The 15874-nt window shown below is 51.6% G+C and overlaps 1 protein-coding gene across 1 annotated transcript; it reads right to left on the reverse strand.

Annotated features, from left to right (window-relative positions):
• Nucleotides 1-8629: 8629 nt before the first annotated feature.
• Nucleotides 8630-10630, reverse strand: LOC126518531 (uncharacterized). The gene has a single exon (XM_050168315.3). The coding sequence runs from the start codon at nucleotides 10628-10630 to the stop codon at nucleotides 8630-8632; it is 2001 nt and encodes a 666-aa protein (XP_050024272.2).
• Nucleotides 10631-15874: the final 5244 nt, after the last annotated feature.

Consider the following 15874-nt stretch of genomic DNA (forward strand, 5'->3'; position numbering starts at 1 on the left):
TTCGTCGGTAACGTGCGGCAGCATGGCGTCGAGAGTCGTCGTCCGGGTTCCTGTCGTAAACCAGCTTGAACGGCGTGATCGGCGCTGTTTCTTGTACCACCGTGCTGTAAGCGAAGGTAACGTACGGCAGGTCGGCATCCCAGGTCTTGTGTTCGACGCCGACGTACAGGCGCGGCCACTGTTAGAGGTAACACGGCACGCGTGGCCGAGCTCTCCGGACTACCAAGCGGGCGCTGCGCGTATTGCGGCGCAAGCGCAATCAGCGCAATAGTCGGTGTTAGCTGCGCGTCGTCTGATACAGTTCCTCCCAGCTTCAGTCCCCCCTTCGTTTCACGTTTTTGTCTTTATGACACATGTGTAACATTTCTTTAGCAGTGGGGCCAGAATTATCAGTCCCAGTTAAAGGAAAGCTCTGGGCATCTTCAGGGCAGAGACAGCACCCACTGACCGACACAGCATAGCAGACCTACTGACAGAGAACAATGGCTTTTGTGGCACAATTATTCAGATTCGCCTCTGTGGATTTCTGTGCTTTTCGAGCTATGACTGTCGCTTCTGCAGTGCATCTATTTGCTGTGATAATATCGCTACTCAAGTAATGTTAATTTCTTGCAGCATTGATTGCATCTGTGAAACAGAGAGCTTGATTGCATCCGTGAAACATGGCGAACATGGGCCCTAAGCGTGTCGGTGCTAATGTAAGTCGTCATCGGATGGTCTTGAGCCATTATAATGGTTCCTGCTGTTGAGGCGCTCCGCGCAAGGCCTTGGCAAACACGTAGTACCTGTGCTTGCACGTTCTGAAGTTCTCGAAGATTTGACTTGCATGTTTTAGCAAGCACGGGAGAGCTCTGGCGTAGGAATCCGATAAAAAATGCTCGATATAACTGTAGCATGGAGCCAACTGATGATCCCCATGTTTTGGCGGCGATGAACTTGAATACGCGAACAATAGATGTGAGCTTCTTCTTCATGTGGGCAACCTGAAGGCTCTAAGAGAGGTCCCGGTCAACAATGACACCCAAAAACTGATGATATTTTGTAGGAGATAGCCTGGCCATTGATGTATAATGGATAACGAGACATCGCTTTTCGCGTAAAAGCGACTAACGCACATTTTTCTGTTGACATGGTAAGGCCTTGTGTGTCAAGATAGTGAGATGTCTGTGTTGCTGCTTTCTGTAGCCTTGCGGGACCCTGCAGGCGAGTGACCGCTGATGCCCAGATGCAAATGTCGTCGGTGTAGAATGAAACACTCACTGTTTCCGGTAGAGATTCGGCCAGCCCAAGAAGCGCGAGGTTGAAAAGAATAGGGCTTAGAAACACTACCTTGGGGAACGCCTCGGCATGTCTAGTGGTCGGTAGTCGGACCATCTTCCGTAAGTACGAACAAGGACCTTTGTGTCAAATAGTTTCTGAGCCATCGATATACTCGCCCTCCTAGTTCAACTGTCAAAAGTGCGTCTAGAATGGTTTGATGGGAAACGTTGTCGTAAGCGCCTTTCACATCAGGAAAGAGTGCTACTGATAATCGCTTCCAAGATTTTTGCTCCTCTACAGATGATACTAGATCCATGACACTGTCAATCGATGAACGGCCTCGTCGAAATCCCGCCGTAGGGACAGGGTAAATTTTGTGGTGTTTAAAGTACCATTCGAGACGCATGAGGGTCATACATTCCATGAGCTTCCCGATGCAGCTGGCAAGTGCTTTAGGCCGATACAATGCCAATTTGAGCGGTGACTTTCCTGCTTTTAGTAGCGGTACCAGGCGGCTGCCTTTCAATTCCTGTGGGATGACACCATCTCGCCATGAACTATTAAAAAGGCTGAGGAGTTATCTTCGTGCTTCTCTGCCTAGGTCGCGCAAAGCAGTGTATGTTATGCCATCGGGCCCTGGTGAAGACGGACTACTACAGAGCACCATAGCAGCTTCTAACTTTGCCGTAGAGAATTGAGCGTCCATACTTGTATCTCGTGGACCGGGGATGTCGCCTAAAGTCATGTCAGGTACTAAAATTTCGCCGCCGGCGACTTTAGAACGAAATTCCTCCGCAACGTCTAGCTCACTGCCGTTTTTATAAAGAGCAAGGGCGTTAAAAGGGCGTCTTTGCTGGGGACTTGAGCAAATACACCGCAGGGTAGGCCACACATGGGACAATGGCTTGCGGGGATCCAGTGACTCGCAAAAGCATTTCCATTATTGATCCGCTAGCTTATCCATTCGGCGTTTTATCTTCTTTTGCATGCGCTAGAGCTTCTCTGAGGTCAAGAATTGACTTCGTGCGCCTGTACCTCCTTTCAGCTCGGCGACGTAGAGCACCAAGCCTTTCGATGGGTTTCAATATCAGTGAATCACTGCACGCTCAAAGTCAGGCAACGTGACACCAAAGTCAAGTCAAGGCAGCCCCTGTACGTTGTTCCTCGCAGAAATGTCGGGCTTCCCTCATTTAGAAGGCACAGGTTGTGGCCTTATGCAAAGGATATTAGTGACCTGCCCCTCGAATTCATCCTGGAGCTTCCCCATATATGGTGGTGAGCGTTGAAGTCCCCTGTTATTATCGAAGGACTGGGAATAGCAGCCATAATATCTTCCAGTCTTTTGCTATTAAACTGATTTGTTTGGGAAAGGTAGACGTCAATAAGAGTAAAAGACAGCCTCTCCTTTTTCACAGTAACACAGACGTATTGGTTACTTTTGTGTGGCCCTACGGGTTGAGAAAAATACTTAAGGTCCTTGCGAATGCAAACCAGAACCTTAATATACGGACACACGTAGTTGAAACAAAAGGTTCATGTCCTGGCAGTCTTTTGGAGGCTAAGTTCGGTTCACAGATGATCAGTATAAGTGGTTGTGAAGCACGAACTGTCGAAAATCCGAAATAAGTGACATCATGCCTCTCGCACTCCATTGGAATATGGAGGCACTTCTAACATCATCCCGGAAAGATCGCTGTTGTCGATGAGCCATGGTTCTGCTGTAGAAGTTATTAATCACTGGACTTCTGAAGGCTTGCTAGAACGGGATTAACGGCATCCAGCACTTGCAACGCGCTTGGAGCTATTGGTGTCTGTAGCTTGTCCAGAAGAACACGAATGGCACTCACCAGAGATCTGATCATGAGAACAATTTCTTGATCTTGGTGCGACAATTTATCAGAAACAGACAAGTGCCCCTTGCTGTAGAACTCTGATTTCGCTCGGTAGGGGCATGTAGCCTCAGGAGTGCAGGCCAAGCGTCAGCAGCCGTGCTGTTCGATGCACCTTTGTCCTTTGAGCTGACTGAGTTTGGCCTGGGCGGAAGAGTGGGTGGTAATGTACGTGGGTGGCGTTCTGCAGAGGCTGTGGAGGCTCTTGATCGACGTCGGCCACGTGATCGTCGTCGCTTAATAGATGTTGCTGCTTCTCGGTGAGACGAGTGGTCTCTAATCATCTTCTTCAATATTGCCATTTCTTTTCGAATCAAAGGGCATTCCTTCGAGGATGCATCATGAGGGCCGCTGCAGTTTGTGCACTTCAGCACACTGGCCTCGCACGTGTTAGTGGTGTGGGGCCCAGTGCAGCGAGAACAGACGGTAGTGTTATAGCACACACTACTCACATGGGCAAACTTCATGCACTTCCAGCCCTGCAGTGGTTTTGGTATAAAGGGGCGAAGTGCCTGTCGGAAGTGGCCCACTTTTGAATGCGATTGGAGGGATTCGCCCATAAATATGACATTAACACACCGTGACGTGTCGAGACGAAATGCGTTTGTGATTTTGGCGCTTCTGTAGCTGGATTGATTAAGATCGACAGATCGGAGTCCACAATGGTCTCGTCAACATCGCAGATTACGCCAGCACTGACTTGTTTGCCCAGCGGTATATGAGGGCGGACTTTCATCCCGTCATGTTCCGTCACTTTGCGCAAAGAATGCAACGCAGCCGAGTGTTCTACGTCAATCGCTAAGACGTTCTTACGGGTATTCACTCTGATGTCTTTGATTTCATTCGGAACCAGCGCCTCTAGATGTGAAGGCACGTCTTGCCTGTTGAGGCGTCTCAGGTTGCCAGTGGCGAGAACTGGCGCGAACAGGATCGTGAGCACCTCGGTATTCCGCGAAGATCTCAGGGTGGACTCACTCGAATTCGATGATGCGCTGAGAAACCTCCGCTTTGCTTTACTACTCCGCCCCAGGTCGAAGGTGTCATAACAAGAATCTTCACTGCTGACATAGTACTGCATGGTGTCGTCGCTGTCAGTGTCGCTCTCAGTGCCGTTGTGCTTCCTGGAGGAAGCCGCCGCGGGCACTGCTGCGTCCGGCAGACGTGCGTGAGGCTCCAGCTCCGTCGCAGTTAAGGAGGAAACAGCAGTACACTGGCAAAGTAATTCCCAAAATGAGTAGAGCTGGAAGACTCGGCGTTCTGCCCGAAAGGCACTTCATCTTCTCCCTAAAACGTAATACAGGTGTCTGCTGTATTCAATAGACTCTGTCTAGTTGAAGAAATGACATATAAGGGACGGAGGGATGCCGGACTTGTATAGATAAAAGTGGAGTGATTCGGTCAGGCACGTAGCCAAGGGGGTCCTCGGGGGGCCCATGCCCTCCCCCCCCCCCCTCAAATTAAGCGGCATACTCCTTCCCCCGGCCTTTGCCGCCACTTCTCAGACACGTTCCTAAAGCCCCTCCAAATTAATCTTGAGACTTGACAACTATTCGGCGGCAAACATTTTGCTGCCTTTTTCACTCCTTTTGGATGGCGGTAGTTATCGGAATCTCCTGGGGTGTGAAGACCAGTTTTCTCATCGATTCGGTGCCCGCGCATTTAACTTTATATGCATTCAGTTGCCACCATGTATTGCGAGGTGCACGCAAATCGCTCTTGCTTCGTTAGTTCATACTTCTTTGCTTAGACTGATCCAGGGACCAGGGAAAGGATTCAGTTCGTAGTCAGCTGGTCTGTACGCTCGTGGAACGAGTTGCGGCCGGAGAAAACGCGAGTTGCATTTAACTTTTCTATTTGCTTCATTATTTCCTCGAGTGGCGGACCGCCGCGACGCGGGCTGATCCTCGGAACCATATACCCGTGATATGCGTTAGATAACGTCGAAAATAAAATCATGCGAAACAGCGTCCTTCATCAAACCCTGCAAAAACCGTTAAACCCGCAAGAAATATGCATGTTCCCCGTTACCTCGTCTTGTGTCTCCCTAATTGTACAGCACTTTTCGTGCAAAATTGGCAACTGGAAGTAATAGTCGCAAGGAATTGAGAAGCTAAGCGGTATACTAAGGGAGAGAGCCGAGGCAACAGCCAAACAGGAAGGGAAAGCAAAAATTAACAAATTTAACCATTGTATGTGAAAATATTTATGGATGAACATCTCTTTATTTAAAAAGGAAGTAGAGAAAACGCCGCCAGAACTGCAGAATGATTCCGTGTGTTTTGAATGACGCTTACCTTTCCCCAACAAATCAGTTTGATAGCAAAAGACTGGAAGATATTATGGCTGCTACTCCCGGTCCTTGGATAAAAACAGGGTACTTAAACGCTCACCACCATATATGGGGAAGCTCCAGGATAAATTCGAGGATAAATATATAACCTACTTGGTTGGAACGCCCCTCCCTTCACTGCCTTGCGCGTCCCCGCTTTCCTCCTTTGCGCGCGCTAATGTAGGCGCCTTCCTTTTCGGCTCACCCTTGCACGCTTTCACTCGCCCCCACAGCATACGGCGTGCGGCCAATGCATTTTTGCGCAAAGATCGGGAATTAATATCTCGAAACTCGAGTCATCCTGATAATTCTTTCCAAGTGGATCCGCCTTGAAAACTCCATCGCTAGCACTTGTAAATTGCACTATGCGCCACAAGGTAATCAGTTAAAAACTTCATTAGCGATTTTTTGTTAATTAGTCGATTATGCATTTCAATTCTTTGTGCAAGTGATGTCTGCCTCTTCCAGTAGACCAGCTCATGAACCACAATTGTGCAGCCGGCCACTGGAAACCTTTAAAGTCTTTTGAAAGTGTTCTCTGAAACGCCCTGTATAAATGCGCTGTACATTGGCCGCATGCAGAGAAAAGATGCGGCCACCCTTTTATTTCTCGCTCTAGTGGAGCAGATACCAGTCCCCACGGCCGCAAAGGAAATGAAGTATCCCAAGTGACAAGAGACCTAACCAAGGCGCCCGTGCTTGGTTAAGTGTGTTATGCGCCAAGCTTTCCGTAACGCAGTACCCAATGTTAGAAATGATCGTGCTGCTGCAGTGCAGTGCGGCCTTGTGCAAATCATTCACATCATGGTCAGCGTAGTTTAACCGTTTCCCCACCAGAGGTCAAGTTCGGAGACCTGCTTCACGATAAGCGATGGGAAGTGACATCACCAATGTAAATTGCCCCTTTCTGTTTTTCTTTACTTCTTTTACTATGTTGTGTGCTTTGCAGCTGCGGTCAGTTGCTGAGAGTTTAAGGAAATGGTATCACCAGTTCCGTGGTTTCTCATCTTCGCACAGGCCAGTACCGCACAAATCCGTGACGTTGGCAAGCGCCGGCAAGCGAAGCGGAAGCCGGCCGTGGAATTTCCTGCAATCACTAGAAGGAACTCTGGCGCTGCAATTGTTCAGCCGCCATAGGAATGATGGGTAATACATCGATTTGTCTGGTCTTCCTGCTTGGGTTTTCGGAGGTTATTGTGGCTTCGTTTATTAGGCTTTATCTGCGCCTGAAATCGGCCTACATTTCAAAGCACTTAATTTTTCTTAATGCAGAGGGTAATAAGACTCTTCAAGCACGCATGATCGCTGCTAATTGTAGTGGTTGCGCTTTCCCATTCATCCTTGGCGTAATCGCTTTAATATCGGGCTTCTGTGTTAGAGGTCCCGCGTTCTAATCCTGCCGTCAGAAAATTAAAATATTGTTCATTTAATTATCTAAAACGCCATGCTTGCCTCAAAATTATCACTTTGCGAAGTCACGAAGCCATTCCAAAGCCAGACGGATGAAGTTTAGGCATATCCATGCACTACCCTTCCTTCCCACGCTGGCTGAACTGCCATGCCTGCATCTCCCGTAGATACTAGCGCCACAGTACCCTCTGGTAATTGTATGAAACTCTATGAAGCCGGCTACCGCTGCCGTCGAGGCTTGGAGACTACTATTAGAACGCTCAAAATCTCAGTGCCCTTCCACTCTGTGAAGAAGTATGACCAGCGAAGCTGTGTATCTGGGCCCTTTAATGGCGAACTGCACCTCCGCCGCGGGTCGGCACGGCATCGCACTATCTTCGGGATCGGCCGAAGTATGGGGAGTGCTTAACGCCTCATTCACCTCCGCCGCGGGCCGGCCCGGCATTTCTCTAGGATAGGCCAATGTATGGGGAGTTCTAAAGCGCCCCTCACCAGGCCCCATAGCAAATTTTGGTTATACGCTGGAAGTTGTTGCGTGTCTTCTAGGGAGCGTTCTGCCGCAAAAAAATTTCACATCGGCTCAATAATAGCCGAGATGGAAATATTTCAGTGCCGCGAAACCATGATTTCAGCAGGCGGGCTCCACTACCAAGCACGACGCTCTCTCCATTCGCCCCGTCTAGCCTACGCAAGCGAAATTACTCCCCTGCGTTCTCGCATACCGGACCTTGAGGATCGTGTGACGCCTACGTCACAAGCCCAGCTTTCATTTTTTTTCTCCTCGCTTTTTTTTTCTGTGCTTCGCACTTCCACCGACGGCGTCGCACGCGAGATGTCGTGTCGTTCGCGCAGCGCACGATTTTCCGCGCTGTGCACAAGGAAACATGACTAGCGGTATAATTCAGTGCTACACGAATACTGAGGCCGAACAAGCGAATCGCAGAGCATGATGACGCGCTGGAACACGGTGGAAATGGCATAGTTTCGGTACCTGCGCACGTGACCGCACGACCGTGGGAACAAGCAGTACAGCTGTACATGTCTCTTGCTTCGGTGTGAAGTAAAACAAAAAACACGCAGACATTCAGTTTGTGTGTTTTATTATTTCTCTAAACTTCAAGTCGTCAATCTAAGCAACAGATCGCACAGATAACAGATGTCTTGAATAATTCTCGAAGTGACGTGTCACCATGAGCGACGCCACACTGCGGACACGACTACGTCACCGTCCGGCTTGGAGCGCAGCGGCCGCAAGGAGAAAGAAAAACGGCGTTCGATCTGAAATTTCAGATCTTTCCGCGGCGCGTAGCTCTGTTATACTTTGCAGACACGGTCGCTATCGCGCAATGTATGTTCTGCGCTTGTCAGCTCAAAATGGTTAGACCTAAAGCCCCCCCCCAGACCTTACGCCGCTTTTGCCAAGTAGCGCCAACCTTCGATGTGCGCCGTTGTTCCCTGATTCGTCGCTTATGCCAGTTCCGCTTCCGCAGTTTCCGCTTCCGGGGTTTCCGTTTCCGGTCGTTCCGCTTTCGCCATTTCCGGTTCCTGAATTTTCGCTTGTTGAACGCTCACACCTCTACGCAGAAGTGACGTCGCTTCCGCCTAAATGAGAAGCTGGGACTACGCAAGTTCGGCTTGACGCCAGAAGCTGAGGGGTTGAGCGAATGAATGAATGGGGTGTTATTGGAAAAGGGGAAGGGTAAGGCTGCCTCCGTTTTATTAATGAACGTCCTGGAGGCAGCTAAGTGGGGGCGGCATGACGCTTGTGGCTATCGCGGAGCCGATCCCCGATGGGTGGTGCTGCAGGGTCCTGAAGGAACAGCAGCAGTGCTCGCCAGAGCTCGATGGCATGGTCCGGAGACGTGGTATCCGGGCAAGCCCAAGTCCGGAGAGAAGAAGGCCAGGGTCCCCGCTGTATGGTGGCCAGGGCACGAAGCCTTGGTGGGATGTAGAGGGGGCACTCCCAACAAAGGTGGTTTAGATCAGCACGACATGCGCACATGGAACAGAACCCACTTACGGGTGGTGGTGTGCCACCCTTGTGGAAACGGTTCAACAAGTGAGGAGTAAGGAGGGTGCTTGTCTGGATTCTCCGAAGTAAGACTGACTCTCGCCGTGTGAATACCTTCGGTGGAAGTGACGGTATAGAGAGTGGATTGCCCACTGCTGCGAGGTAGGCGCCACGCCGTTGTTTGGTCACATGCTTGTCTGCCATTGGGTCTGCTACCTCAGGTGTGGTAGCTAGGAGAGGATAAGGATTATCGGAGGCTCTGGCTAGCGCGGTAGAGAGATGAGCGCGCGCCAGTCTATGAGCCTTCTCGTTTCCGGGGATACCGCAGTGCGCATGGACCCAGTGAATGGTAACATCGTGACCGCATTCGCGGAGCAGGCGTGCCTGGTGCCGGATATTCTGCAGTACGGGATCTGTGTAAATAATATTAGCACATGCCCGATGGGCAGCCGGGGAATCTGTGTACACATGATGGTCAACAGGGTCAGCTTGAGACGAAGTTGCGAGGGCCCACTCCAAATAATCTAGGATGGCCATTAGCTCAGCGCTGGTGCTGGACATTGCTTCTGCTGATATATGATGGCGGCGGTTTTGATTTTCATTTGTCTGGTCGTACCACGCAGTCGCATAACAGGTGTTACTAACATCGTCTGCAGGCAGTGCAGCGTCCGTGTATACGATGCATTCAGTCAAGGAGAGTGAACTCGTAGCCTTAGCATGCCTCTTGGCATATGCAAGGCGCCGCATTCGCTGAGTAGGGTCCATATTGAGAGGAAGTGGCCTGCCATTGGTGAGAGCCGTGATTTCCCACGGCGGCGTGTTGTTGGGCAAAATCGGCATTTTGTGGACGTCATACCCGAGGAGCATGGGCGTGTGTCGCCCGGCTTTTGTGGCGCGAAGTCTCGTCTCTTGTGTATAGATGTGCATGTCTACGAGGTCGGACAGGTTGTTGAGTTTGCTACAACTTTTAAGCGCTTCGAGGCTTGTGTACCTTGGGAGTCCAGTTACAATGCGTTTGGCTTCGTTAAGTAACCGGTCGAGCGTGTGCAGCTGTGTGCGGTTGACAGGATGATACGGCAGCCCGTACATGATACGGGAGACAAGGAAAGCTTGAGCGAACTGCCGCATTTCACGTTCGGTTACTCCACGGGTGCGGGTAGAGATTCTGCGTAAAGCATGCAGGATTTGTTTGCTGGTCTTCGTAACGCATTGGAACCAAGTGTTCGCTGTGCAGTTCTCGTCTAGGTGCATACTGAGTATTCGGATAGTAGATTTCCGTGTGATGGGTTGGTCACCGATGTACAGTTTAAAAGACTGCTTTTCTTCCTGCTTGCCAAAGGTAGACCTGTCACCATGAATGACGAAAAACTCTGTTTTGTCTGGGGCAGTGTGTAAACCCGTTTCCTTGGCATAGGCGTGAATAATGTCGAGAGCTCGTTGTAAGACGTCCTCCTGCTCCCCGATGCACCCTTGATGCGCCCACACGGTGACGTCATCGGCGTACGCCGCGTGTTTCAGGCCCGATACGTCAGCAAGGCGCTTAGGTAGCTGGTGCATAGCTATATTAAACAGCGTCGGTGAAATAACCGAGCCCTGGGGGACGCCTACGCGGTTGGTTCGTATGGCACTGGCGTCGTGACCGACTTCGACTTGGCAGCTTCGCTCTTCAAGAAAACCCGCTATGAAGTTGTACATCTTCCCTCTGATGCCAAGGGCACGTGCTTTGATCATGATAGTGTTATGTGGGACGGAATCAAATGCCTTGCGTATATCCACTGCGACAACGGCTCGTGGGTGCACCGAATTAGAATCGAGGACGTCCTGTTTTAGGCGGGCTAGCACATCCTGTGTTGATAGCCCACGGCGATATCCATACAGTGTAGGAGCCAAAAGGTCGCGATCGTCAAGGTACCACATCAAGCGTGTGTTGACCACGCTCTCCATTACTTTACAGACATACGAGGTCAAAGAGATCGGACGGAGGTTGGATAAGGTATGTGGTGGTTTACCAGGCTTCAGAATGGGCTTGACCACCGAAAACTTCCAAGTGGAGGGCAGTATCCCGGTATCCCAGACTCGATTAAATTCTTCGAGAAGAGCGTGCTTGTGCTCAAGGGGCAGATTGCGTAGATGAGCCACGCCCACCTCACCGAGCCCTGGAGCACTACGTACGTTAGCACGCTGCAAGGCGCGCTCCAGCTCGATCAAGGTGAAGGGTCTATTAAGTGGTTCATTATCTTCAGAATGTACATCCTTCTGGTATGTGGTGTCTGTGGGGCGAGACGTCTGCGGGAAAAACAGTTCAGCGGCCTGTTCGGCAAGTTCCTGAGCGCTGATGCCTTCGCGGAGGGCCACACGAGCCGCGCCGTTGTTGGTCTTGCGCTGGCCGAGAAGAGAGCGCAGGATGGCCCAAACCTAGGACGTATGAGTCTGTCCATTGATGGATTCGCAAATTCCCATCCAGCGGTCTGACGCGAGCGTAGTCGTATATTCTTCGATCAAACGCTGTATTTTGCGCAACCGTGCTTTTTGGTGAGCAGTGCGACCAGACCACCTGTACTGAGCGAGTATCCGGTGCCTTCTATTCCTTAAGGTGAGCAGATGTCTATCAGGCTCTGGGTGGTGTTACGTTTCGCCTACGACGCGCGGTATAGCCGGCGCGGATGCAACGGACGCCGGGGCTTCGTTCAAAGCGGCGGACATTTTGGCCCGTTCAGCGCTGCCGCAACGCCTCCTGTCATGCGCGTCCAGGCATGTTTCAATGCCACGTGTCTTCGTGTGTGCGTGTGTGTGTGTGTGTGCATGTTAGTGCCCACGCTTGTCAAAGCGCGGCAGCCGGGGAGAGGAGCTCCCCAACTGTGAAGCGAGGAGGTCTGACCGGCGCCGGCCCGGCGGATGCGTCACCTTCGTGTCCGCGCGTGTCCGCGCCGCGCCGTCACGTGCGCCTCATCCCGAGCCGTTCCTTCTTGCCCTCGACTCCGAGAGTATAAAAGCAGCAGCCCACGGACGCCGAGAGAGGCTCCAATTTCTTCCGTCGAGTAACGTGGTCTCCCGTCTCTCCACTTCGGTCGACCTGACCGGCCGCTCTTTTGCGATGCTAGAATAAACAAGTTGTTCTGTTAGCATCGACTCATCCTTTGCCAGGACCTTCGGATGCTTCCAGCTGTACCCCAGGCCTCCAGGTCAACGCTACCCTTGGGGCTTGCGACCCAGACGCAACAGTGGTCAAAGGGAACCCGTAAGCGTTTGGTGGCTCTTCGCTTCGCAACGCACAGCTGTGATACCAGATGGTCAATGTTCTTGGCTGGAGACTGCTGCTGCAGTAACTCGCGGTATTTGTCCCAGTGTGTTATGTGGCTTAGCCGTGTAGTGGCGTGTGACTTCATTTTCGGATTGGCGTGGCCTGTGCGAAAGCGTATGAGGATCGGAAAGTGGTCGCTCCCCATGCAATCATCCAGCACCACCCATCGAAAAACCTGCGGACGAGTACTCCAGGTAAGATCTGGTGATGTGTCTGCTTGGTGAACTGTCTGTCCCAACCTCGTGTGTGCTTGAGGCATGTTGAGGAGTGTCAGCCCGTACTCCGAGGTATCTTGCATGATGCGCCGACCGCGCGGGCGGCATTTGTTGTATCCCCAGGCGATGTGCTGAGCGTTAGGGTCCCCGCACAACAATATGGTGTCTTGCGGATAAATCTTCTTAAAGTGGGAAATAAAGGTGAGATCAACGAGTGCCCTAGTTGCTTTATTCCTTGTGTTCTCGGGAACCACGTAGACGCAAAATATGAGCATTGTACGCTGTGATGAGACTTCTAACCGGCATCCAACAACGCTAAGAGTAGTGCTGCACCATGGTTGCGTGTCTAATTGCACGTGTGTAGTTCCCCGTCGCACGTACAATGCTGTCTTCGTGGGTTCAGCGACTTTCACAGGCGGGGCGTAGCCGTCATAGCCGATTATGCTCAGCACAGGGCCGTTGACTTCTGGAAGGGCAATGACCAAAGGACTGGTGTTGTCTCGCTTGCTGGAGAACCGGGTGATCATGTCAGCCCTCTTGTTACGAAGAGAACGACAATTCCATTGGAGGACAGTTGCCCATGGTGATGAATATGAAGAGCTAGACATGGTGAGGCTGTGTTGTTTCAGCAGCAGTGAAGTTTGGTGGCACCCAAGGCGTACGCATTGCTGGTGCTCCTGCGGGTGTCGGAGAGGTTGTGCCAAAAGGGAGAGTGCCGGAAAGCATGATACGCTCCATGATGGTGTGGACGCATGTTTCTATGGCCCTGTTAATAAGCTGTTGGACGCTTTGATAGATGGACTTCTCTATTTGCGCCATACGATTTTCAAGACGCCGCTCGAGATCGTGAAGTGTCGTTGGGGGAGGAAGATATGGATTATTGCTGGGAGGTGTAAGCACCGTTGACTGAGCTGGGTCCCTGCGAGTATGCTGCGCTACTCCATCTGAGGGTGGTTGCAGCGCAGAGGACGAGGGTGTTGAGGTTGAGGGAAGCGCTGTACTATTGCTGGAACTGATTGTTAGGTGTGCGTTCGCTTGTTTAACTACATCCGCGAAGGTGGCTTTTCCGCTGGCTTCTGACTGTGCAGCTGGGGATCCCGGTGGCCCGGTGTAGAAATTCTGGCGCGTTGCCTTTAGCATGGGTCTAGATGAATTTTGTTCAGTTCCGCTCTCGGGAGAGCGGTGCTGACGCCCCTCTGTCTGCCATTTCCTACGTGGCCTTTGGGCAGCCGGCTTGCGTTTTTGATCAATTTTCTTGTTGACTTGTCGTCTTTTTGGACAGTTTGTGGCTGTGGCCAAGTGAGAACCACCACAGCTACGGCACTTCGGTTCTGCGTTGGGGCACTGTGTTCCCGCTTCGTGTTGCCGCAGACCGCATGTAGAGCATCTCGCTGCCAGAGTGTTGGGGCATTGCTCCTTGTGGTGCCCGATCTTGTGACATATGTCACAAACTGCCACTCGTGCACGGTACGGAAAGACACGGATAGTAAATGACCACAGGCCGACCTTGTAGGGTAGGCTGTTACCTTCAAATGTGACCATGGCAGTACCTTTGTCACCAAGTGGGCGTGCTTGCGGGATTTTGCACTTGCGGCAATGCAACGAGTTCATTAGTTCCTCAGAAGTCATGTCTCCAGCATTTCTAATAATGCCTCTGATTTGATTACGACCAGTGGCTTCGTATGCTTGAAAGGGCACATCCTGTCCACGGATTGGCAGGGACGCTATTGCGAGAAGTGCGTTGCGCACCTCGGGTGCGGACGCGTCGACAGCGAGCTGATTGCTCTGACTTAAGTAGCGAACCGAGAACTCCGGTATTTGGTCTTCCTTAGAGAGACCGAGATGAGCCGAAATGTGGCGCGTTATGACTTTGTCTAACCGTATGAACCGCTCATCCATAATGCGGCACGGCTGCTTAGGCCGAAGGATGACGGTGTGTTGATATTTACGCGGGGCACATGAGCTCGGCTTCGTCGCGTCCGTCGTGCGGTTCTGCTTTGTTCGGCGAGAACGAACAAGTACCCAGTTGTCCTCTTCGTCCTGGCGACTAACGGGAGCAGGAGGCATGCGACGTGCGCCTCTCACACAGGGGTAATCCCTGGGTATACTCGTGTACTGTCGTTCGGGCGTCAGCATGAGCGAGCCTCGTGCACGTTTTTCTCCATTCGGTGCGGTGGAAATGACGCGAGCTTGGTAAAAAGTATTCGCAGACTTGCCTTCAATGCCATGCTGTTCCTCTAGGTCCATGAGTGGGGCGAAGGGGTTGGTGTCCGGCAGCAGCAGCACCCTTGAAGGTATAACAGCGACGGCCGAGTTCTTCGTTAAAGTCAGCGGCGCAAACGAGGCAGCCTGGTTGTCCGGAACCTGTGGGTCCATGTCATCGGGCAGTGGTACATGGTTAGGGAGCACGGGCTCCTCCGGCGAGGCCATCAAAGCACGAAACTTGGACGAGCAGCGATGGCCGCCGGCAGCAGGCCGGGCGGCGGTATCGCTGGCGGGTTCAGATAACAGCGAGCCAGACAGCTGTTACTGCGAGCGGGTGGTGTCGCCGTGATCCTCTGGTTGCGAAGCGTCGATTGATGTAATCCAGCCAAGGGTACATTCTGATTAACGGGTCAAAACCGATGTTGAAAGCGGGAGCCGATCTTATTACATGTTCTTCGATGCTTCTTCTTCCTCGCCCAGTTCCTCGCTCCGGTTGAGCGAGGAAGAAGCGCGGAGGAGGAGGGAAAGTTGGCGGTACTTAACCTGGTCGACGATAACGTGTATGGAGGGTCTTTAGCCAGACCTGGGGAGGGGCCCTTTAACGCCTGCTTCACTTCCGCGATGGGTCAGCGCGGCATTGCACTATCTTCAGCATCGGCTCACGTATGGGGAGCGCTCAACGCCTGCTTCACCTCCGCCGCGGGTCGGCCCGGCATTGAATTATCTTCGGGATCGGCCCACGTATGGGGAGTTTTTCGCTTACCACATCGGCACGAAAATTTCCTTGGATGGTAGAGGTATACAGCTTCGCTGTAAAAAGAAAGCAGCAACTGGACAGAGGAATGGAAAGTGGTGTATTGGCTTAATCAATAAATACATTTCATTTTAACGGCATATGAAGGTAAAAAACTAGACCACGCGCGTCTGTAATTTAATTTAAACCACTGTAATGGCTCTGACAACATCTGGGTAGTGCGTTAATCACTGTAACTGAAAAAAGTAGCCGTGCTATCTTCGACATCACAGCAGCGTCCGCTAAATGAAATTCAAGAATTAACATGCGCCCACATCTTGACGCATGTCCTATGGAATGACTTAGCAGAGGGTTGTGGCAAAAGAGGGCACCTGCATTGATGACGCTGTATAATGCAGGCACTTCGTATTTGCGCCAGCCTTTATGCGCGATATGGGTGTTCACTTCTCTTTGTGTATTACTGCGCACTGTAACTTAAGTATCGGCTTGTGCAACGCATT

Source organism: Dermacentor andersoni, chromosome 1 (genome assembly GCF_023375885.2).
Source record: "Dermacentor andersoni chromosome 1, qqDerAnde1_hic_scaffold, whole genome shotgun sequence".
NCBI classification, from domain to species: domain Eukaryota; kingdom Metazoa; phylum Arthropoda; class Arachnida; order Ixodida; family Ixodidae; genus Dermacentor; species Dermacentor andersoni.

Coding starts and splice junctions, on each gene's coding strand:
- LOC126518531 (XM_050168315.3), bottom strand. CDS start 10,630: ATGATCAAAGCACGTGCCCTTGGCATCAGAGGGAAGATGTACAACTTC.